The following is a 25,513-nucleotide window of genomic DNA, read 5'->3' as shown; positions in this document are numbered from 1 at the left end:
AAAACTTTCATTTTCCATATTTATATTTTGTTTATTTTCTGCCTAAACCAGCTCTGAGGGTTTATAGCCAGTGAAGGGTCATGACGTAAAGGCACAGCAGACTGCTGGCAATGACTGAAGCACAGGGTGTGAGCGCCACCTCAGGAGAGGCTTCCATGTCTTCTGTGGAACTGCTGTTCACTAAAACAGGGCTCGTCCGGGATTTGAACCCGGGACCTCTCGCACCCTAAGCGAAAATCATACCCCTAGACCAACGAGCCACACAATGACCTCAGCAGACGGTCCAATCAGAGAGCTGCTCTCCATATATGCTATATGATCACAGCACTAAGAACCGACCATTAGCAGATCTCTCCCCGCATACAACGTTCGTCTTGTTTTTGGTGTTTCTATCCTACACCTGGCTCTGTGTAATGTGACCCGGATGTTGGAGGTCTCACAGGATAACATCTGCTGGGACCTCCTGAGGTCCTCTACAACATTCCTTGGAAGGCCGCATTGCCTGTAGTAGACGGTATAGGTGTGCGATCCCGCCTAACACTGCTCATACGGTATCTGAATGCTGATTAATCAGCAATAAACCGTCAATGAGCACACTAAGTACGGGGGGGGGGGGGGGGGCGCGCCTCCAACACCAGGCACACAATCCTCCAGAGACAAGCAGCCCTCTCTACCTCACACATCTAGTCGCGAATCTCCCGCCACGCAGCAACGCGCGCGCACCCCTCCCTCCTTTCCACATCAGAGCGGCGCGCGAGCCCGTGTGGACGTGGCGCTCTTCAGCCAACCGCAAAGGAAGACCCGCCTCTTTCCCGTCTGCCGCTAATGAGTGGCGCGGAGTAGGCTGACGCTAGGGCAGGAAGCTACGCCCACAAGGCGAGCAGCTGCTTCCGGTGTCGGCGTGTTCGGGGCAGGTCGGGCGGAGCTGAGGGAAACCGCTAAGGTAACGGGCTGAGGAATGGTGGAGAGACATTGGTGGTTTTCTTCTTGTGTGTGACATAAAGTCCGGGCTGATAACGTCCATGTGGGGTGTGAGTGAGGAGGGAGCCGTGCGTGTTTCTGGTTAATGTTGTGTGGTGGCTTCCCTATACATAGAACTAGGAGGGTGTCCGGAGCGGAGCGGTCCTTTATGGGGCACCCTACAGACATTACACCAATATGGTGGGAGTGGTGGGCCCAGGCTAGGGGTGCTGCATTCTCATGGCTTGTCCCAGAGGAGATGCCTGTATAGAGAGATGGGGCTGTGTGGGGGGCACTGCCCCATAGATGTGACCTGGTCATAGAGGGCAGCAAGGTATTGGGGGGGGGGGGGGGGACATAGGCTGGTATATAAGGAGAAGCCTTGTTCACTTTAGCCAATCATGTTCCATTATTTTCCTCAGACATGATTGGCTGTTCAGAGTGAACACAGCTCCATCTCCATTCAGGCCTCGTGTACACAGGACGTTCTGCCATCTCTCCTGCAGGCCTTTCCTCCTGGCAGCAGCGGTTTGGCAGAAAAAAAAAATGCATGACGCTTGTCAATGTGTGTAACGTGTTTAGGTGTGTCAAGTGCTTGGGCATTGATTTCATTGGTCAGTAAAATATCATCTAGACATTGAAATGAGTTAACGCTCACACACTAAACTGGTCTGGTGCTTGAGGTGTATTTACAGGCATCAATCCCTTTATTTCTGCCATAGGTGCTGGATATACTGGCAGTGGTTATATTTTCTGCCTCTAAACTCCTGTAAAAGCCTATACATGCATGGACACATAGGAGAACATGCAGGAGCATCTAGACGCAGAGCCAGGTGCCCCTGTGTGCATGAGGCCTAATGCTGAAGTCTCCTCCCCTGACAGCGGGGCTGGCATTGGAAGGGTTATATGCTCATTTAGGTCAGTAGGCTGCAAAACCAATTTTACTTACCTGATCCTCTGCTATGACAGGCCTCCTTCAGACCTCGTGTACTCTTCTCCCCTGTGCCCCAGAGGTTCCAGTTCCTCTGATGTCATCAAGGCCAGTGCAGAGCCCAAAGCCCTTTACTGAATGCTGAGGGACAGATCACTGTTGGAGCACTGGACGGAGAGGAGTGGGTAAATCTGCATTTTGTGGCCTTGATCTTAATCTAACTGAGCATTTATTTCTTGTGGGGGCAGCTGGCAGCCCAACTAGGAGGGTGGACTTTTAAAGTCTCCAGAGGTCCAATGTGTTTTTGTTTTTTTCCTGCATCAAAAGTGCAGTCCATGTATTTCAATAGCCATAGTTCATACAGTGCAGTCAATTTCCGGCGCAGAAAAAAAAGTAGAACATTCTGCATTTTTTTTTTTCTGCACAGAACTGTACTGGAACACAGAAAGCGCACCAGAATGGAGTGTGGTGTAAACTGTCAGCAAAAACGCATCTGGAGTGTGTTTTTGTGGTGTGAACTGGCCCTTAAAGAATAGCTCCAGACATAGGCATGTTATACATGGGTAGCACAGTGGCTAAATGGTTAGCACTTCCGCGTGGCAGTACTCTGGTCTTTGGTTTGAATCCCAACCACAGCACTGCGTGCCTGGAATTTGCATGTTTTCCCTGTGCGGGTTTCCTAAGGGTACTCCAGTTTCCTCCCACAATCCAAAGACATGCTGGTAAGTTAATTGGTTCCTGTCTAAATTGGCCGTAGTATGTATGAATGTGAGTTAGGGACCTTAGATTGTATGCTCATTGAGGGTTAGGGCCTAATGTGAATGTGTGTGTATATATACACACACACACAAAGCGCTGTGTAAATTGATGACACTGTAGAAGTACCTGTGATACAAATATATAGTTACTTTGTCCAGCTCAGTGTAACCATATATATAACATACCCGGCTGATCTCCCTGGAAGCTGGAAATCACCAAAGTAGACACTGCTACTCCAGTGATCTGCACTTGCTTCCACTCAGCACAGGTGCCATTCAAAGAATGCTTTGCATTTTCTAAATGCATGTAAAATGTTCTCTGATCGGACGAGGTGGAGACTGTGACATCACTGCCCTGCCCCCTCCACCTTGTCCATTCGGAACCGGAAGCAAGCAGAGATCACTCAACCAGCAATATCTACGTCAGTGATGTCCAGGGGCATCCACCAGGTATTGTATATTCTTATATACATTGGACCAACTATGTATAACATGCCAGTACCTCAAATTATTCTTTAACGTTTATCTAGATGTGAAACTTTGTTCCCACTTTGGATAGAGTAGGAGAGGGTTAAAACTGCTGTCATTTTTGCCTTCTGGCAGATCTCCCCTCACTGCCTGTTTTTTAAACTCAATTACTAGCAAAAAGGCATCATTCCAGTGGAGAGGAATTCCCTCTTTGTTAGGGGAGCAAGTGTTCCCATTGGAAGATTTCTCTTCCTGTTCTGGTGGCAGCTGAACAATTTGGATCACTTTCTTGCCTGGTGTCATTGATGATCAGCACAATCGCAGAGAGGGAATCTCCCTAACCCGAAACAGACAGTAATAAAGACCTTACTGTGGTTTAATCCCTCCCCCCTCTATCCAGATTGGAGAAAAAAAGTTTTTTCCATTACACGTTAACATGCCTAATACTTTAACCACTTTAACGCTACCCTATAGCAGAAATACTGCTACAGGGTGCCAGGGGTGTACAAAATTATGTGTATATATGTGATTTTGCATTTCCGGGTAGGGGGCACGCACGCCCTACCTGTGCTGCCATTTGTGGCCTCTGCTGTCAATCCCAGTGATTACTCGCTGGCACCCAGTGATCACTGAATAATACCAACGGGGGGAAGAGAACTGTATGTAAATAATACAGTTCTCTCCGCTGTCAGTTCCAGCACACTGCTTTGTATGGCTCTGCATAGCATCACAGCCAGTCAGCCAAGGAGGGGGCGGCTCCAAGCCATGGCTGCATGTGTGAATGGACACACGGAGCAGTGGATTCCCCCATAGCAAGCTGCTTGCTGTGGTGGAACCCGACAGGAGGAGAGGGGCTAGGAGAGCCCACAGGGGGACCCAAGAAGAGGAGGGTCCAGGCTGCTCTATTTAAAAGCACTGTACACAGTAGGTAAGTGTAGACATGTTTATTAAAAAAAAAAAATAACCTTAGAATCGCTTTAATGTAATTGTCAATAAAAGCCTTTGACACTTATGAAATGCTTGTAATTATACTTCTGTACACCACAGTAATATAAAGATCTAAAAACACTGAAGTAGCAGACTGAAAATTATTTGAGTTATTCTCAAAACTTTTGGCTAGAACTGTACAAAGGCTATTGGAGTCTTCCCATTCACAGAACACTGGGAATGAATGATGTGGCCAGGGGGGCAGAGCCCAGCACAGCTGCTGTATTTTTAAATTGTGACTGCTAGCAGGGGGAGAAGATACCCCCCCCCCCCCCACACTGTTGAGAATAAAGAAATGTTTAGTTCAGCTGCAGGAGGGTGATACATTTGCAGTGGTCCTTTGGGCCAGTGCAGAGACACAAATTACAGCCATTTCACACTAGTGCACAGGTGCCGGAGCGCTTTACTTGTTCAGCAACTGTCAGCTTCTGACTGCGCTAGGGTGTGGTGTGGTGTGGTGCACAATTCAACGCATCACAGGGTTTTAGGGTTTTTGTTTTTTTAAGTATACACTTGATTCATGGTGCTGCACAGCAGCATGCTGTGCTCTTGTACAGTGCCATGCAATTCTGTTCAGTGCGCTGTGATGCAGCATACCTGCATTTTAGTGCAGCTCCAGGCTGTGTTGCAGTGTGAATGGGACACACAGGAAAACAATAGTTTTCTGTGTGTTCTTGTGGTGACAGGTGTTTTACAATGCAGTAAAGGGTCTGCCACCACACAATGTGTCAGTGGAGCCTTATTGTAAAATACCCCCACTGGTATATTTTCAAGGTATAAGCAACTGGTTAAATTTCAACAAAAATTATGTGCCACCTTTCGGTTATGTTGAGCTGCATGAGGCCACCATTGATATATAATCTCTCAAAATACTGGCTATTTGGCAGTATGTCCCAGCTTCTGATTTATTTGTACTGTTTTTGTTTTTTCTGAACTAAAATTGAAAACTATTGTATGGCAGCTGTTTAATATCTTTAATGTTAGTATTCAGTTTATGGATTTTGATTATGTGTATACAGTATAGAAGACCTTTATTAACACATGTGCAGGTCACGTGTATTTAGCATGAAAATATGTTAGCATTTTGTCTTTTGACTTGTTTTACAACCAAAGGGACGGTCTTTTTTTTTTCTTCTTCTTCTTGATTGTGTGAACAAATGGCCACTTGGTCTTTTCTTACATGTGATCACCTATTTAGCAAGATAATCCAACCTGGCATCTCTCACAGAACTTATAAGCATTAGGCTGCGTTCACACTTGAGGACTTTGTGGCTTGAAGGTTGAAGCTCCAAAAAAAGCTCAAACTTAAAAAAAAAAAAAATGAATTGTTCTCTGGTGCCTGTTCACACCTGACCACAGGAACAGGCACCATAGAGAACAATTGATTTTGTAAGTTTGAGTGTTTTTCAAGCTTCAAGCTACAAAACATTCAGCTGTGAATGCAGCCTAAGGCAGCATTTTGGAAAAATGCAAATATGCTAATTTTAGCAGATTGGACAATGTAAGGAAACCGTTTATCAGTGTCCCCCTAATACTGATAACGGAATATGGAGCCAAGCTGTTTTTTCCCCATATCTGTACAGTAGTATTTTTTACATTTATTTTGACAGCAATTAGGTTGTTTTATGCAATACTTTCTTTTTACACGATAATGTTATAAATTTCATGTTTAATGCATTGTGGATGTTTACCAGGTGTTGTTTTAATTGGGAATTGTCTTTATTTTGGATAATCAAGGTGACTTCTTAAAGCAATGGACAAGCACTACCTCCTGTTGAGTCTCACCCTTTGGGCTCTCTGTGCCCTTTGCAAACCTACTGAGAAAAAAGATCGTATCCACCATGACCCCCAACTCAGTGACAAAGTACATGATGACTCCCAGAGCTTTGATTATGACCATGACGCTTTTCTAGGAGCAGAAGAAGCGAAGACATTTGATCAGCTTACACCAGAGGAGAGCAAGGAGAGGCTAGGGTATGTGTTGTGTTAAAGGGCAAGTTCATTTTTATTGAACTTGACTTTTAATCAGTCCACTAGATACAGCCTTCTGTGTTAAATGTTTTGTTTTAAACCATCCTTTTCCTTCCAGTTCTCTTAACTGTGCGTCCCTGATCAAGACCACACAGCCTTACTTCTGAAAATATCCCCACTGGCTTCTCCTTGGTGCATACCAGCACTCTAGCCCCTTTCATTCCTATAGCTGAACTGTATTCCAGCTGACCCTATGGAATAATGCTCATGCACAGAAATGAATTGTTTCCTATGTCTATAAGATTATCTTAAGATTCGCAGATCTTTTTGATTGGCTTTATATGGCTGCTACAAATGTTTTGCTGTAAATATTCCACAAACCTGTATAATTCAAACTGAGTAAGTGATAAAAAAGTGTTGATAATTAGATTCAGTAATAAATGATCAGTAGCTCCAGATATATAGGCAGCTGAATGTATACCTCAGTCTTTTTTTTCCAAGAATTTCCATTGGGCAGTCAGGATTGCAATAAAGAAACAAAGAGTTTTTTGAAGGCTTGAAGCCAAGTTTGGCATTTACTGCAAAAGTTGTGATTTGCATATAAATTCAGCTGCTTCTATTTCTGGATCTGTTTGTATCGATATGCCGTTTTCACTGAAGGTAACCTCTGTTTATGTATTTCTACATCCTATGCTCAGTTTGAATTAACCAGTCTGGTGATAGAATTAAAAGAATTTGCCTTACTAGTGCTCTGCTTGCTGTCTGTGATATGGATAATATCAGTTATTTTGCTGTCATCCAGTCCCCAGCTGTCATTCTTTGTGGCATTAAAGCGGAACTTAACTGTGTCTCAGCATCACAAAAAAAAAAAACTGTTTAATTTCTAATATTCAAAGCATACTCTGGTGTGGAAATTTTTGAAAAAACTACATGTCCAGGGAATAAATCAGGGTCCCAATCTACTTGTCCCTCATGACAATCTACTTGTCCAGATAAAAATAAATACATTTTAACCAAAACCGTGTTTAAATCTGAGGTGCTTTTAGGAATGTCTGGGGCTTTTAAAAACGAAAGGGGCTTTATAGCAACTTAAACGTTTAATATTTTTAACATTGCACTTTTTATCTCCTCCTCGCCTCCCTGCCTCTCTAGCACCGCACCCGGGGACTAGCAGGGAGGGGAGAGACCTTGCAGTGTAATGAGCACCGATTAGGTGCTCAATGGGAAAGGGGAGTCTTGGGCTTTCCTAACATTCAGCAGAAGTGCATCTGCAGAGAAAGTAAATGATCCAATGGAAAAACAAAAAACTTTATACCTTCAGGTTACCCTTGCACATGGAAACACTTGGGTGCTCAGTACTGACGCCTGCTGAGCAGCTAAACCAAGCTCAGGTTTCTTCTCTGCTAAAGGATAAGTTAACCTTTTAAAAAAGAAAAAAATGCATTTTTTTTTCTTTACCTGCAAAAAAAGTGCATTAAATTTTTTTTTTGGGGGGGGGGGGGGTTTGAGCCTGTAAATCAATTGCACCATTGATCAGCAGATTGTGAATGTAATGCAGGACTCCTGCAGACTGTTGGTGTAATGTCTGTCTGTACATCATATGGGCAGGCAGTTTCACACTGACAGGAAGAATTAGTGAGCTACCTGAGCGCTCAACAGCGCCATAGTAGTCCATTGAGATCTACAAGCTGCCATCTGCAAAGGATGTCAATACTCAGTTGATTTATTCACAGAACTCTGTAAATGCATGACGTGGCTGAGTGGGCGGAGCCCCACACAGGCGCGCTTTTTTAAAAAAAAAAAAAAGACAGCTGGTACGAGGAGCATCTCCCCATACTGCTGTCACAAAGAAGGCTTGCATTGCTGAGCCGTTGCAAGAGTGGGACCATGTTACGTGCTCCACCCTAAAAACGGGTAGAACATGTAACATGTTACCAAAGGTGAACTTATCCTTTTTAATGTCTCCCAATTTGGTGGCGCCGGTGACGGGCAAATATTATTTACTCTTCTTTTACAGATAGCGCTTTCGTGGGGAATTTAAAAAAAAAAAAACTTCTCCCCATACTGCTGTAACTGAGAGGGCTTGGATTGCAAAGCCACTGCAGGATCGGGAATATGTTCTATGTTCCACCTTAAAAATGAGTAGAATATGTAAAGTTCCCAACGGTGAACTTGCGTTGCCAGAGCCCTTTTTTTTTTTTTTTGCACATGTTTAAAAAATGTTTGTAGGCCTGCAGATTATACAAAACCCACAAGCATTCTATATTTTTTTGAAAGTGGACACCCTAAAGAATAAAATAGTGGTAGTTCCAATTTTTTTTGCTAAACGATATTACCGCATAGGTCTAGCAAACGCAAAACTTTAGTAAAAAAAAAAAACACACTTAACCACTTTCCTGCCACCCTAAAGGAGGAGTACTGCTACAGGGCGGCAGCGCTGCGCAAAGTCATGTAAATATACGTGATTTGTATTTCCAGGTAGGGGGTGCGCACATGCCGCTATTGTCTGCTGGGCATGTCAATCACCGGGCCTCGGTGATCGTAGGCAGAGCTGACAGTGGAGAGACCTGTGTCTAAACAACACAGGTGTCTCTCCTGTCAGCAAGGACATGCTGCTTTGTATTTCTCTGCACAGTAAAACACAGCACATAATGTAAAACACACACAGTTAACTCTTTTGCTCGCCCCAGATGCAAACCCCTCCCTGCCCTGTGTCATTAGTACAGTGTCGGTGCTTTTTATTAGCACTGATCACTGTTTTCATGTCACTGGGGATGTCATTGGCAGATAGTTCCCACCCAGTGTCAGAATCCGTCCCACTATAAATCGATGATCGCCACCATTACTATAAAAAAAAAAAATTCCAGTGTATATATACTGCCATTTGTATGCGCTATAACTTTCACGTAAACCAGTTATACACTTATTGAGAGATTTTTTTTTTTTTTTTTTTAAATCCTCCTAAGGGTAAGTGTCTAGTTAATTTTAGGGCACAAAAAGGCAATAAACCATTTTTTTTTTTTTTTTTTTTTTTTTATAAAAGATGAGGTTGCACCAAGTACATACCCAACATGTCATCCTTACGTTTGCGTGCACTCGTGAAATCGCGACTACCCTAAATTTTTATATAGGTGACCCTTTTAAGTCCCCTATAGGTCATCAGTTTAGTGTTAGAGCTCTGGTGCTAGAATTATTGCTCTCATTGCGGCATGTCTCAATCGACGTTTCCATGTGTAGGCATCCCGACGTGTGTGTTCACATTCGTACAAGGGTGTGGGGGGCTCAAAATTTTTGGGGGGGTTTTATGTGCTTGGGTGTAACTTTTTACAATGTAAAAAAAAAAGTCCCCTGTGTGATGATTTTTTGGTGACAGGTACTCTTTAATGAGACATGTAGGGTCTGAGAGAGGTATGCTTGTACCTCGTATGGACAGACAGTTTCACACTAACAGACTCTATTAACTACTTCAGCGTCCAAAAGCACCATGGTAGTTCATTGAGAACTACAAGCCAACAGCCACAAAGGATGTCGAGACGTGTAGTTCATTAATTCACAGAACTCTTTCTTTGAATTGTAGCAGCGAGTATGGGGAACAGATACCTGACTCACTTCCACAAGGAGGGGGAGCATCAGGGGAGAGGGGTCTGAGGCTGAGCATGTTAAATATTACACCCTAAATATGAGTGTAACATGTAACCTATTCAGAAAGGTGAACTTATCCTTTAATATTGACTGAGAGTAAAGTTCCGCTTTAATGTTATACATTCGATTGAGGCTTTTCCTGTATTTGATAATATCCATGTCATGTTTGCTAATATATCTGCCAAATAATGATTTGCCTGGGTTTTCTTAGAAAATGTTAAACATTTGAATGTTGTACTAAAAGGCAACATTTTGAATGAATTTTTCAATTTTCCAACACAAAATACACTTCACACCTATGCCAACGTAATGCCATTGATTCATGGAAGGCAAACTCAATATTCCTGGAATAATGGTGTACATTCTAACGTGGCCCACCTTGCATATCAGCATTTTATTTTCTCCATCAGTTTTCTTCCATTCAAATACATTCTTGCTAAACTGTGCTCTTTTTGATATTGACTGACCGCTAACATATCACCTTTCTTTCCTTTTCTGCTGGATGCTATGATGGCTTAACAGAAAGATTGTGAGTAAGATAGATGCAGACAAGGATGGCCTTGTTACAGTTGAAGAGCTAAGGGATTGGATAAAATTTGCTCAGAAGCGGTGGATTTTTGAGGACGTAGAGCGCCAGTGGAAGGGCCATGATCTCAATGGGGACAACCTGGTGTCGTGGGAGGAATATAAAAATGCCACCTATGGTTACATTCTCGGTAGGTGTTGTTCCTGTCTGCATCCTCTTCACCCCTGCCATTTTTTTTTCTTTGTAGAATCATTGTAAGTAAGATAGACTTGGATAAGGATGGGTTTGTGACGGAGGGGGAGCTGACTGCATGGATCAAGAAAGCCCAAAGGAAATATGTGTACGACAACGTCGAGCGTCAGTGGCAGGAGTTTGACATGAACCAAGATGGCCTTATATCATGGGAAGAGTACAGAAATGTCACCTATGGCACTTACCTGGGTAAGGGGGCTGGAAGTTAAATTTAAAAATGTGTTTGGTACAGTGCCTGGGCTGACAAGCTAAAGAAACAACCATGTCAAATATTGCATTAAGTGAAATCTTTCACTTGTGATTTCCTTTTCCAATAGTTTTTATTCAATTATCAAAAAAAATGAATCTGCGGTACAGTTGCTGTTAAACTGATTTCACAAGTAGAAGGGAAAAGGAGGGGTTAAGGCAAATAGAGGGCCCACCCTCTGATACATTCCAGTGCCGGAGTGTAACCAATACAGTGCATATAAACGGAAAATCAAAACTGGCTGGCTGGCCCTACGAAATAGCAGCATTATACCCTGCGTATGGGTCTCTATAAGTAAGGTTACCCATTTACCTAAAAAAAAGGAGAAATCAATTAACTGTCATTTTGAGTGACTGCCATGTAGAGGTTGAAGTGGGGGGGGGGGGCGAGCAAAGGACAGCAAAGTGAAAAAAGTTGAGGGGGGGTGTAAGGTGGCTGAGACTTAGTCCTCCTGTTCCGGATCCACAGCCACAAAGTACCTAGTTGTCTAGGGGGCTTGAAGGTATGCAAGCCCTGGATCCCAGACCTTCTAAAACCTCGTTTGTTTGTCTCTGAGGATGCTGGTCAATTTTTCGTTAATCATGATCCATGAGATTTTATGTTTGGCTAGAGTAATATTGAGCACAGGTGACTTCCATGCTCGCGCTATGGTTATTTTGGCAGCTGAGAAGATAAAGAAAATGAGGGTTCGGAGGTGTCTGGGGATCTCATCCGAGATGTCAGCGAATAGTGCTGTTTTTGGCGGTTTTAGGGATGTTCTCTCCTGTTACTGTGAAAACATGACTAAGTATTCTGATCCAGAATCGTTTGGTTTCTGGGCAGGACCACCACACATGGTACATATCACTTACCTGCCCACATTCTCGGAAGCACAAAGATGAGACACTAGGGTAGATCTTTGCCAGCCTCGCTGGGACGAGGTACCAGCTAGATAATACCTTCTAGTTCGCCTCCACTAGAGTGGTGTTGAGTATTCCTCTGTGCACCATGGTTGACCACTGTGTCTACTCTTCTATCGTTTCACCAAGGTCTGATTCCCAAGCTGTTTGATAGGATGGTTTGGAATGGCAAGCACATATTTTCGAACATTGTTCTAGTGGTTACATCGCCATGCTCCCTACGTACAGGTTGCAGAAAATGGGTAATCTGATACAAGTGGTAGGTTTACACTTGTCATTTTAATGTTGAACAGGAAAGACTAATACAACTTTGCTTGCAGAATCTACTTTAACTTTTTAGGATTCTGAGACTCTCATAATGCAGTAAAATTTTTACATTATAAATTTAAGTTAGCTGGGCTTTGAAGATATGCTTCCAATTACTATTTGCATTAATGGATTAAAAACTTTAGATTTCAGTTAAAAAAGAGACTGCTTGACCACTTGTGTGATTGTTTGATGAAACATTCGCCCAAATGTTGTACCTACATTTTTGGTTGGAGAATTGTATAAGGAACCCACCTTGGTGCTGCTTTGTAGAAGGCCAATATCAGTTTAGGTACTAATGCTAGTTTGTGTGTACAATAAAAGTAATTGTGTGTGTTTTATACAGTGCTCAGCATAAATGAGTACATCCCTTTTTGAAAAGTAACATTTTAATCAATATCTCAATGAACACATACATAACTAACATAACATAAGTAAGGTTAATAATATAACTTTGATTACAAAATCTTCAGTTTTACTCAAATTAGTTGATGCAAGAATGAATACATCTCACAACAAAAACTACTTCATCTAGTATTTTGTATGACCTCCATGATTTGTAAGGACAGCACTAAGTCTTCTAGAGACTTGCAATGAATAAGTTGCCAACATATTGCAACATCTATCTTTTTTCCATTTTTCAAGAATTACCTTTTAGAGCCTCGATTCTGACTGGAGAGTGAAGCTTAATTGTCTCTTCAGAACTCCCCATAGGTGTTTGGGCTCAGATCAGGAGACATACTTGGCCACTGAATCCCTTTCACCCTGTTCTTCAGAAACAGTGGCCTTTAGATGTGTGTTTTGGATCATTGCCATGTGGGAAAAGTACATGACGACCAAGGGCAATGTTGAATTTATACCGCCCGACGCCTGGGTAGGTAGTACCGGGCAGGTAGTGTTTTTTTGTTTTTTTTTAATCCTTCAGCCCTGCTGCGGGCAAGCAGCAGGGTTCGCCTGTCAGGTGGAAGCATTCGGGCAGCAGTGCTGCCGCGGATTGCTTCCACACAGTGCCAGCCTCTGTTCCCTCCCACATTAACTGCCCACTGTCTCCCGGGCTCCGCTTGCCCATCTGCGGGCCTTTTGACCGGTTCACCATAGTCGGCTAGAGGGGAGGGAGGAGATGGACACATCTGCTCCCCTTGTCCTGACCCGGAAGTGATGTTATGATGTTGGTTCCAGGTCCCTGGTCAAAGATTTCCTGGCCATCGAGGCTGGGAAAGAATGTAATGCAGTGTGATGTGCACTGCATTACATTCAGGGGAGGCATACAGGGTGCTTTAGACACTGGATGTCTCAAAGAGAACCTGTCACCAAAAATAGTTTTTTTAAAAAAAAAAAAACTTGTATTTTTACTGACATTTTGCGGTAATATGTGACAAAAAATTGGACCTACTGCTATTTTCTCTTCTGCTGTCAGAAAATATATCATGTTTGGGGGTTTTGTGTAATCTTCAGGCCTAAAATGATTTTTTTAAAACGTGTGCAAAAAAACGCAAAACCGGCTCTGGCGGCGAAAGGGATAAAGGATAAGCTGGACACTCCCCTTTCCTGACAAGCACCCAATTGGTGCTCATTACACTGTAAGGTCTCCCCTCCCTCCTAGTCACTGGGTGTGGTGCTACGGAGAGGCAGGGAGGGGAGGTGGAGGTAAACCGTGCAATGTTAAAATGATTACACGTTTTAAGTCGCCATAAAGCCCCTTTTGATTTTAAAAGCCCCAGACATTCCTAAAATCACCTACAATTTAAATACTGCTTTGGTTCAAATGTATTTATTTTTTTTATCTGGACAAGTAGATTGGGATCCCGATTTAGTCCCTGGACAAGTAGTTGTTGTTTTAGGGAAAAAAAATAAAAAATTCCACACCCCTGATTCTTCTGTTTCAATACAGAGCAGTACATCTCTGAATTCATGATACCATCAATGAAATGCAACTCCCTGATACCAGCAGCACTCATGCAGCCCCACAGAAGGACACTGCCACCACCATGTTTCATTGTAGGCACCATGCATTTTTCTTTGTACTCCTTATATTTGCGACTCCATACAGTTTTTAAGTCCTCAGTTCCAAAAACATATATTTTGGTCTCATCACTCCAGAGTACAGAGTCCTGGTAGTCTTCTTTTCCAACATGGGCCCTGGCAAATTCTAGGCAGGCTTTTTTGTGTATGGACTTTAGAAGAGGCTTCCTTCGTTGACGACACCCATGCATGCCATCCCTCTGCAGTGTACACCCTATTGTTACAGGAAACAATCACCCCAGTTTGGCTTTCTACTTATTTAGCTAACTGCATTGTACTTGCATGGTGATTTTCTTAAATCTTTCTCATCAGAAGATGCTCTCGTCAAGATGTTAACTTCCGTGGTCGGCCTGAACGTCTCTGCGAGATGGTTGCAGTTCCATCTTTGTTAAATTTTTGTATCACCTTTGCTACAGTATTCTGACCCATAAGTAAAGCTTTGCAGATCTTCTTGTAGCCTTCACCTTTCTTGTTTAAAGAAATTATTTTCTTTCTCAGGCCTTGACATTTCTCTTCCATGTGGTGCCATTGCTGACAGCATGAAGTGGGAAGGGTTTTTTTTTTTTTAAGTAATGTCCTTTTATAAACGGCTGCCTGCTGGACACCTGTTTAATGAATAATTAGACTCACCTGTAGTTGATTTCTTGTTAACTAGTATTTTGTCTAAAAGTTAACTTTTGTGTGTGCAAATTAACCAATCTTGTCTGCAATCAATGGCCCGCATTTGTGAGAGTATTTTGAATTATAGTATCCCATAGAAAATGTTAAAAGGAAAGTAAAGGTTTTCTGACAAATCTGTTGAGGTGTACTCATTTATGCTGAGCACTGCATTGAATATATATGCTCAGCTATACATATCCTGAAATTTGCTATGTAAAAGAATGGAAGCATAAAGAAAATGACAAAAGCGCATCTTAAAACATATGACATAATGTTACCCAAATCCGACCTCCAGTCTCACCAGTGGTTAAAGCCCCACTGCTGGTATGATTACCGTATTTTTCGCTCCGTAAGACGCACTTTTTTCCTCCCAAAAAAGGGGGGGAAATGTCAGTGCATCTTATGGAGTGAATATGGAGCAGCCGGCCTGGTATTTCCGCTGCCACCATGTCAGAATACTGGGCCGGCCGCTCATCTCTTCTCTGCAGCAGGACCTTACCTGTTCCTCAGTCCAGCACTGTACAGTCTTCCGGCGCCGGCATCTTCCCAAGCCAGCATCTGTGACAGCCGGGTGCCCACTGCGCATGTGCGAGAAGCGCTGCGCTTTGTGAATGGTCCGGCATCTTCTGGGACACTAGACAGGTCCCAGAAGACGCTGGGCCATTCACAAAGCGCAGCGCTTCTCACGCATGCGCAGTGGGCACCCGGCTGTCACAGATGCCGGCGCCGGAAGACTGTACAGTGCTGGACCGAGGTGCCCACACTAAAGGGAGGACAACTCTGCGGAAGTGGGAGCGGGTACCTGTCAAATTCAGGTACCCGCTCCCCCTCCTTCCCCAAAGGTCCGCAGTCTCTGGTCATCCCCTGTACTGTGTCCGCAGTCTCTGGTCATCCCCTGTACTGTGTCCGCAGTCTCTGGTCATCCCCTGTACTGTGTCCGCAGTCTCTGGTCATCCCCTGTACTGTGTCTGCAGTCTCTGGTCATCCCCTGTACTGTGTCCGTAGTCTCTGGTCATCCCCTTTACTGTGTCCGCAGTCTCTGGTCATCCCCTGTACTGTGTCCGCAGTCTCTGGTCATCCCCTGTACTGTGTCCGCAGTCTCTGGTCATCCCCTGTACTGTGTCCGCAGTCTTTGGTCATCCCCTGTACTGTGTCCGCAGTCTCTGGTCATCCCCTGTACTGTGTCCGCAGTCTCTGGTCATCCCCTGTACTGTGTCCGCAGTCTCTGGTCATCCCCTGTACTGTGTCCGCAGTCTCTGGTCATCCCCTGTACTGTGTCCGCAGTCTCTGGTCATCCCCTGTACTGTGTCCGCAGTCTCTGGTCATCCCCTGTACTGTGTCCGCAGTCTCTGGTCATCCCCTGTACTGTGTCCGCAGTCTCTGGTCATCCCCTGTACTGTGTCCGCAGTCTCTGGTCATCCCCTGTACTGTGTCCGCAGTCTCTGGTCATCCCCTGTACTGTGTCTGCAGTCCATTGGTTCAGAATATTTTTTTTTCTTGTTTTTCTCCTCTAAAACCTAAGTGCATCTTATGGAGCGAAAAATACGGTATACTTTGAGAAAGTGTTAGAACCACTTTTTGATTGCAGTCTGTCTCCACATTTGAAAAATGTGGGGTTTTTTTTATTTTTACTTATTAGTATCAAACAGGAAATAGGGGAAATCACCTTAGCACTGACAAACCTCAACATTAACATTTTATAGCAAGGAAGGGTTGGACTTTGTTGCTATTGGTGTCGTCCTCCTTCCTTCCCTTTTTTTTTTTTTTTTTTTTTTTTAGAATGTTACCCTTCCTTTCCAGTTCATGAGCGTCAGACAGAATTAGTGTGTGTGTATACATATGTATGTGTGTATCTTCTCTCCTTTTCTGTTTGCATGAGGTGGAATACACTTTAATACATGTATAGTAAACAGAAATGTCCAATCTCAGTTCATGAATGTGTGTAAATAAAGTGCCCAGTTAAACTTAGAGGCGAAAACACCTTGTGAGCACTTTGAAGAGGAGTGATTCATGCATCAGGAGAATTTGGAATATGAAAAGGAGAAACATTTTTTTTTCCTGTGCAATAGTTATAGGCAGTTGAAAAAAATGCTATAAATTTTAAAATGCTTTTAGAAATAGAAATTTTAATACTTTTATTTATCAATTAACAAAATGGAAAGTAAATGAACAGAAGAGAAAATCAAATCAATATTTGGTGTGACCACACTTTGCCTTCAAAGCAGCATCAATTCTTCTAGGTACACAGTGCTTGTGCACATGGTTTTTAAAAGAGCTCGGCAGATTTGTTTTTCCAAACATCTTGGAGAACTAACCATAGATCTTCTGTGGATGTAGGCTGCCTCATGTCCTTCTGCCTTTTCATGTAATCCCTGACAGACTCCATGAGATCAGGGCTCTGTGGGGGCCAAACCATCACTTCCAGGCCTCTCATCGCTTCTGCGTATCTGCCTGTATTTCTCAGCATTGATAACACCATTGATCCTGACCAAATGTCCAACACCATTTGCAGAGATACAGCCCCAAACTTGTAAGGAACCTCCACCATGCTTCACTGTTGCCTGCAGACACTCGTTATTGTACTGCTCTCCAGCCCTTTAGTGAACAAACATCCTCCTGCTACAGCCAAACATTTCAAACTTTGACTCATCAGTCCAGAGCACCTGCTGCCATTTTTCTGCACCCCAGTTCCTATGTTTTCATGCACAGTTGAGTCCCTTAGCCTTGTTTCCATGTTGGAGGTATGGCTTTCTGACCATGATTCTTTCATGAAGATCACCTCTGGCCAGACTTCTCCAGACAGTAGATGGATGTATGTGGGTTCCACTGGTTTCTGCCAGTTCTGGGCTGATGGCACTGTTGGACATCTTCCAATGTTGAAGGGAAGTAAGCATGATTTGTCTTTTATCTGCTGCATTAAGTTTTCTTGGCCAACCACTGCGTCTATGGTCCCAAACGTCTGTTTCTTTGTGCTTCTTCAAAAGAGTCTGATGAATTGAATAGATGCTGGTTTGAAAGTAAAGGGTAGTCACAGCAAATATTGATTTGATTTAGATCTTCTGTTTTCTCACTTTGCATTTTGTAAATTGATAATCCAAAATGTGTGGTTTTGAAAGCGTTCTTACTTTACAGCATTTCTTCACACCCTAACTTTTGCACAATAGTATGTGTGTGTTACATAATATAATACACAGGGCTCGACAGATCTCAGGTCACCATGGCGACTAGAAATTGTGTACTGGCGCCTGGGTTCACACACCGCCTCCCATTGACTTCAATGGGAGATTGCACCTTATAGACTTCAATGGAAAAACGGTCGGTAGCAATCCTATGTGTGAACACTTACCTCCACATTCCACTCTACTCTCACTTGCAAGTCAGGAACGCACCACTACGAACTTGTACAGGCCCCTTTTTCATAATGGCTATTACAAAATACATAGCATGTGGATCACATCTGTGTGAGCCACCTCAATAGGAACACATAATATCTAGCCTGTCATGCATATCCGCAAGTTTCAAAACTAATCCAGAATCGCATAAGTGTGAACTAGGGCACCTCCATTCACACCTGGGCATTTTGAGATCACAGCAGAATCACTGTGATTGCAAAATGCAGGTTCAAGTGCCATTATTTTCAGTGACGCCTAAAACGTGTTTTAGCTTGTAAGGAGAGCTGTATTTGTTGTTCCACTGTAGGTCTTTATGTAGCTGCTGTTTTTCTGGTGGTTATAGATACTACTTCCCTTTTTTTTCTTTTTTTCTTTTTTTTTGGTCTTGATTATATACACAGAAAGTATTGACTGTTATTTATGTTGCTGTTGAAATCTGGTGATTTATAAAGTCAATGAGTAGCTCATTTTATCATTGCATTGCTTGATTCTTGCTATTTCATGTTTTAGATGATCCTGACCCTGACAACAGTTTTAATTACAAACAGATGATGGTGAGGGATGAGCGACGTTTTAAAATGGCTGACAAGGATGGCGATCTGATTGCCACTAAAGATGAATTTACAGCATTCCTCCACCCTGAAGAGTATGATTATATGAAAGATATTGTTGTACTTGTGAGTATGTGGGCTAATTAGAAGAGAATATAAGATTGCGTTATGCTGTCAACCACTTATGTAGTCACCATGTTGCTTAAGATGGTTAGTTGAAAACATTTAGTTTACATCTCTTGCTTTATCTCAATTCACAGGAAACAATGGAAGATATTGATAAAAATGCAGATGGAGTAATTGATTTGGAAGAGTACATAGGTTAGTCCTATATAGTTAATAGAATGAATATAATCATAAAACGGACCATTGTTTGTTGGCATTTTAACCCTTTCATGTATGAATTATGAAAGCCAGTCAGGATTTGTCTTTATCGTACATCAAGGGACACAGAGCAGGCTATTTATGACTGAGGGTTATAGGCCACCTATAGGTGAATGGGCACTGGCTGACTAATCAGAAAGGAGTTCCTCCCCTATATACCCCTCCTATACAGGTAGTACCTCCAGTTTTTTTTTTTCTGCCAGTGTCTGTAAGGTGGATGGTCACTGAAAGTGTTGCTGTGCTCTTGGAGCATACTTGAAAGTCCAGAACAGTTCCATTAGAGAATCTGGGACTTTAATCTGATCTATTCGGAAGGCTATGAGCAAAGATGGATGGTACCTGAGCCTCACTGGATAAGGAGAAGAATCCTTGAGGTTTTTCCTGTAATGTAGCCTTTTGGCGTTGGACCCCGCACAGATGGAACCCTGTGAAGTTTTAAATCTGACCAAGGCACTTCCAGCCGGGTGCTGTGCGGGTCCAAGGCAGTAGCCCCTCAGGGGACTGAGTACTTGAAGGTCTCTGACAATGCCTGCTGTGATGGGTAAAGGCTGGTGTCAGACAGAAGTCTGGGATCTGTGGCGGGACTGGTAAGATATCTCCTTTTTGCTCTCTGTGAGGAAACAAATCCTCAAATTTGGAGGGAAAAGGAAATGTGTTGTGACTGTGAGTTTCTACCATTGGGAGTGCTCCCTGTTGTTCCTGAGATGTGCTTTTTGTTTGTGGCCACTAAAGAGAGTGCAGCCAGAAACAGAAGTTGGTCATATTTTGTTTATCTGGAGGCCAGGACACACGTGGGCTGCTGCTGGTGAGGAATCTGCTGTAGCCAGGACACAGAACGTGCTGTTCAATATGGGCACATGAGTACTCCCCTAAGGGGGAAGCGTGGACCAGTCAGAAGCCGCCCTAGGTGGCTCATATGGCAGCATTTGCATTGAGTGTTTTTACTTCAGTACATTACTTGCATAGCTGTGTCTTGAGATCTGTGTTTACTAGTGGAGGTACACAGGTTTGCGCTGTCTGAAGTAATGTCTTCCAGAAAGCGGAGTGGGGGAGGTGCAGCAGGAAAGGGTACTAATGTACTATTGCCAGGTCCTGAGAAACCTAGCCGAAGGTCCTGAACTACTTTCTGACCTGGGCAGAGAGAGATGTCTCAAGTCTGTCAGCAGTGTTCATTCCAGGTGTGGAAAATTGGCAGGCAGATTATCTAAGTCTCCGGCAGTTGATTCCAGGGGAATAGGCTTTGCATCCCGATGTTTTCAAGGAAATCTGCCAGCAATGGGGTTGCCCGGATGTAGATCTATTGGCATCCAGGTTCAACAGGGTCGGTCGTCTTGTGTCCAGAGTACAGGACCGGCAGGGGTAGACGCCTTAGTGATTACTTGGAACCAATTCTCACGGATTTATGCTTTTCCTCTGATCAAGCTACTCCTGCATCTCTGGATTCAGGAGGAGTCTATACCGGTGATACTGATTGCTCCGGCCTGGCCCAGGAGGGCCTGATTCGCGGACATAGTGAAGATAGCATTAGATGGGCTGTGGGCCCTGCTATATCGGCCAGACCTGTTGTCTCAAGGACCTATGTTGTACCCAGCTTTATGGTCGCTACATTTGATAGCGTGGGTATTGAAACCCAGATCCTGAAGGATAGGGGAGTGCCAGATTCTGTCATCCTCTTCATTTTGTGTACTAACAAGGAAGTTTCTAGAAGCATTTTATAACAGGACCCAGAAGGCTTATATTGCCTGGTGTGAGGTTCACAAATGACACCCACGAAAGTATGTGATTGGATTCTGTCATTTCTTCAAAAAGGGTTGCAGAAGAATTTGGCTGTTGGTGCAATTAAGAGCCAGGATTTAGCATTATCTTTTTTTTTTTTTTTTTTTTTTCCAGATGCCCATTGCATCTCACTCTTTGGTTTGCACTTTTTTTTCAAGAAGTGATGCGCTTGGCAGCTCCTGTCAGGTTTCCTTTGTGTCCTTGGGACCTAAACTTGGATTTGGAGGTTTTGCAAAAGCCACCGTTTTAAGCTATTGGAGAGATTCCACTGGTCCTGTTGACTCCTAAGGTTTTGTTTCTAGTGGCAATCGCTTCTACAAGAAGGGTGTCAGAGCTAGCAGCTCTATCTTGCAGAGAACCATTTCTGGTTTTGCATCATAAAGTTGCAACCTCATCCGTGCTTTTTACCAAAGGTGGTTTCTGGTTTTCGTCTCCTCTCAATCAGGACATAGTTCTACCTTCATTCTTTCCTAGGCTCAGTCTGCAAGAGAAAGATCTCTGCATACCTTGGATGTGGTTTGTGCTGTAAGGGTCTTCTTGAAGGCGACAGCACAGGTCAGGAGGTCAGATGCTCTTTGTGCTGCCTGAGGGGGACAGGCACCATCCAAGGTGACCATTTCTCATTGGATCCACAAATTGATCATTCAAGCCTATGGTTTGAAAGGTAAAGTCCCATCCTTTCGGGTCAAGGCACACTCCTCCAGTGGAGTGTGGGGGCGTCCGTTGCTCAGGTTTGCAAGGCCACTACACAGTTCACACATTCACAAGGTTCTACCAGGTGGATGTCCAAGCCACAGAAGATTCTGCCTTTGGCTGCAGTGTTTTACAGACGGCTGAGTAGGTCCTGAGGGATTGACAGTGGCTATCATGGTGTCGCCCTCCCCTCAAATTTCTTATTGCTTTGGGACATGTGACATAGTCATGAATAGCCTGCTCTTTCTCCCATGATGTACGATGAAGAAAATTTGGATTTCTTTTTTTCTACATAAATGCCTGTAAAATAAATTTCTTGGAGTACATCACGGGACACAGAGGTCCCACCCCTCTTTCTGGAATGTCCTTGCTTGCTATAAAAACTGAGGTACTTCCCTCTATAGGGAAGGGCCTCCTCTCTGGTCAGCCAGTGTTTATCCACCTATAGGTGGCCTATAACCCACATAGTCATGAATAGCCTGCTCTGTGTCCTGTTGTGTACTCCAAAAAAATTGATTTTACAGGTAAGTATGTAGAAAAAAATCTAATTTTTTCCTTGGTGTTTTTAGTACTCTTTGGGCATAAAAAGAAAAAATTATAACTTTTTTTTTTTACATTAATTTTCCAAGGTGTTCTTCACATGTCCACCTAAGTGGACTGCATGCCTTTTTGAGGTTTTAACTGAAGAAACAATTTAGAAGGTATTTTGCTCCACTATCCTATAGGCCTTCCTATCACGCTCTATAAATAAAAATACATTGACTTTTAGGCCTCGCGCACTCTGGATGTTTAACGTTGCTCCTAGGGGCTTCTGGCTTTTTTTTTTTTTAGCCGTTTATGCACACAAGTGTTTAGAGGGGAAAAGAAAATCCACTGCCAGCACATCCAGAAGCAGCCATGTTTTGGCAGGAAAAAAGCTTTTGATATGTGTAAATGCGCATAAACGTATGGTAATGCTAGGCACATTTAGCACTTTTGTTAAGTCAATTCATTTCAATGGCAAGAATAAATTATTATTTTGACCAATTGAACTAACATCCAAACACTTGATGACACTTGTAAACGTATCGTGTTTAGGTGCAAGTGTTTTTTAAGACAATACTGCTGGAGGAGGAGGAAAGACGCCTAAGAGAGCTAGCAAAACATCCAGTGAGGCCTTACATAATGGAACTTACCTGCACAAAATTTTGTTGCAAATTACATTCTAATAGCATAAATAAATTGATTTACAGCCATAAAGTTACTGCAGTTGTATTAATATCCATAAAAACAAAGTCCCAGTAATAGTATAAATTGTAGCTGAAATGTAACCAGTGATGCGTGATGTCCAGTTTAGTGGACAGATGGTTAGCTGTGATTTCTGCCCAAGATAAAATCAATACTAGTAAAATTAAATTACAATGTTTCTTTAGGTGTGTGTTTGTTACCATATTTATTTTACTTCCAAGGATCTCCTATTGAGAAATATTTTGTTGCACTTACAACAGCTTTCCAGTGGGTGGCAGGTCCAGTTTAATGGATGATATGCAGCTATTCAGAACCCATGCATATACAAGAAAACAGCTTTTGAATAGCTGTCTGCTGCGTTATGCATTACAGGGTTAAATAAGGGTTAAACATCAAATATCAATAGTATTTTTAACTGCAAGGTTTAATATATTAAAAAAATTATCTTGGGTTTCTGTGTGAAGAAGTTGTCATGGGAGTTGACTTTATTTATTCCTTTTCTATCCAGGTGATATGTACAATCACGATGGTGATGCTGATGAGCCAGAGTGGGTGAAGACTGAGAGAGAACAGTTTGTTGAGTTCAGAGATAAGAATCGTGATGGCAAAATGGACAAAGAGGAGACCAAGGATTGGATCTTACCCTCTGACTATGACCATGCTGAGGCTGAAGCTCGCCATCTTGTTTATGAATCTGACCAAAACAAGGTAAATGCTGAGAAAATTAATCTGTATTTACTTACAGAAGGGTGAACTGGAATCTCATATGGAATGGAGCTAGACTTTGTTAGTTCCCAAAAAAATAACTTTTGTTTTTACAGAGTTCCTCATTTATAGAAGTAGAGGCATTGGATCTGCAATCTGCAGTTCTTGGGATTTCATGGCTCCCAGATGAAGTAGTATTTACCCTATAATGTCAGCTATACATGTATATGTGGCAGCACGGAGGTGGGCTTTAACACCAAACTGTCATTTGTTTTAATGAAAAAGTTTGATTCACTGTAGGATACACTCTGATGAATTCCACTAAGGATATGTATTCTCTTCTCAGGATGGCAAGCTGACACGAGAAGAAATTGTTGATAAATATGACTTATTTGTGGGCAGTCAAGCTACAGACTTCGGGGAGGCATTGGTGAGACATGATGAGTTCTGAAGAAGAGCAGTGACTCAGCGCTCACTCCTGAGCAAAGGGGACTCCTTTCCCTTTCATGGGCTTTGGAGGATGCATCCAGAATACAAAGAACAAAAGTAATTTATTGCAAACTGACTTTTGAAACTTGGGAGAGAAGAAGACGCAAACCTAACTCTGATTACTCTTTGGAGACCACATAGACTTTGTAAATGAATATGCCTCATAATGGCAACAACACTATTCTCCATTTTTTTTCACTTTTATTTTTATCCTGGGATATGTTTGCAGTGTTTTAAAGACTTGGAATCATTCCACATTACTGACTATTGTCCTGTGGCTCTAATCTAGCCATTCTTAATCCTTGTCCTAGAGTCCCACCAACAGTGCATGTTTTCCCTTTTAGCAGGTAAGGGTGTACCTCCATTAAGTGGCATACTGTGAAAGGTTCACACTAAGTGTTGCACCTCTGAGTCTGTAGAGAGGAATGAAAATGTGCACTGTTAGGAAGACGAGCTGAGAGCTACTGTCCTAATTTTATCTAACTGTATAGATAACAGACAGTATGTCCTGGGGTCCCATTGCATAGGGCTGAATACAACTTTGGTAAAATTGCATAAAAAAATCAAAGAACAAATTCTTCTGAGTTTTAAAAAGTCGGTTAAAGGTCAATTTGCTGCCTATTTTTTATATTTAATGTTATTGAATTGCCTGTAACGTACAATAATGGTTACAGTACTGTAACTAATTCAGTATTGGTCCTCTTGTTCATTTCATAAATGATTCCTTTTTAACCTAGTGCATATTACTGATTTTATAACGACTATGGCAAATAATTGGTTAAATGGTGAATGAGTCCAGTGAATGAACAGGATAAACAGTCATTTTAGTTTTTCTCTCCAAATTTTGTATGCATTTTTGATGAATATTATACAGACTAGGTAGTTCTCTCAGCTGATGCCAGTGTTATTTCTGAGGAAAGTTAAATCTTCTCTAGAATCAGCTGTTTTGTTTTATTGATCACATTCATTTATATTATGACTTGCGATAATTGAAAGCAAACAGTAATTTAACATGTTCTGATATGGTTTTTAACTATACAAAACAGCCCAAATCAAAGCTTTCATCTTTTTCCAGACTTTATAAATGCTTTTTATAACGTGGTATGAATATTGTTTTTATATTTAACACTCATCTACATAAACGTCTTGCTGCAGAGGTGAACAAGGTAGAATAGATGGGTATGAAATGCCCTTTTTACAGCTGGCACTTCTATTTATAAACTTTTTTGTTTTTTGTCAACATCCTTAATCCACTCAAGAAGCCAGCAGAACATTATATAAGTCTACATTTATTTGGCCATCTCTACATGTTTACCTATTGTGTATTTTCTAAAGGAAAACATCTTGTAAATTTATAGTATTACCACTCAGTTCACACATGAACACATGATAAAATAAAATACACTAAGCACAGTATGTTGGTTTTAAATATGCATTCAGATGTGCACAGGAAAGAGCCTTGTCTCTTTTGTGTTAGGCATGATTTTCTCACCACTTTATGCTTTACATTTGTGCTAAAGATGAGTTGGTGTACTTTTTGTTAGGAGTCTGTATAACAACCATTCACTTTTGTAGTTTATCACAATTCAACTTTGACTTCATACTGTCATGGGTGCTAAAACACATCTGATTAGTACAAAGACCTGCAATTAAAGCGATTTCAGATA

General features: G+C 42.4%; 1 protein-coding gene and 1 non-coding gene across 4 annotated transcripts; one reads left to right on the top strand and one right to left on the bottom strand.

Moving 5' to 3' along the window:
- Positions 1–188: 188 nt before the first annotated feature.
- TRNAP-AGG (transfer RNA proline (anticodon AGG)) lies at positions 189–260 on the bottom strand. The gene has a single exon. It is a non-coding gene; the product is annotated as a tRNA-Pro (tRNA).
- Positions 261–798: 538 nt separating this feature from the next.
- Positions 799–25,513, top strand: CALU (calumenin). 3 transcript variants are annotated; one of them, XM_089676972.1, is made up of 7 exons: positions 799–943; positions 5,842–6,078; positions 10,491–10,684; positions 18,532–18,698; positions 18,833–18,893; positions 23,161–23,360; positions 23,704–25,513. In XM_089676972.1, the coding sequence occupies exons 2-7, from the start codon at positions 5,858–5,860 to the stop codon at positions 23,806–23,808; spliced, it is 948 nt and encodes a 315-aa protein (XP_089533098.1). In that variant the 5' UTR covers positions 799–943; positions 5,842–5,857; the 3' UTR covers positions 23,809–25,513. The 3 variants fall into 3 exon arrangements, with proteins under 3 accessions (XP_089533098.1, XP_089533099.1, XP_089533100.1); XM_089676973.1 differs by lacking the exon at positions 10,491–10,684 and adding an exon at positions 10,240–10,433; XM_089676974.1 differs by lacking the exon at positions 799–943 and adding an exon at positions 1,931–2,076.

Source organism: Staurois parvus, unplaced genomic scaffold (assembly GCF_062004578.1).
Source record: "Staurois parvus isolate SC_StPar_1 unplaced genomic scaffold, SC_StPar_1.0 ptg000175l, whole genome shotgun sequence".
Classification (NCBI taxonomy): Eukaryota; Metazoa; Chordata; class Amphibia; order Anura; family Ranidae; genus Staurois; species Staurois parvus.
The sequence above is the reverse complement of the archived record's forward strand: the minus strand, read 5'-3'. Positions and strand labels throughout refer to the sequence as shown.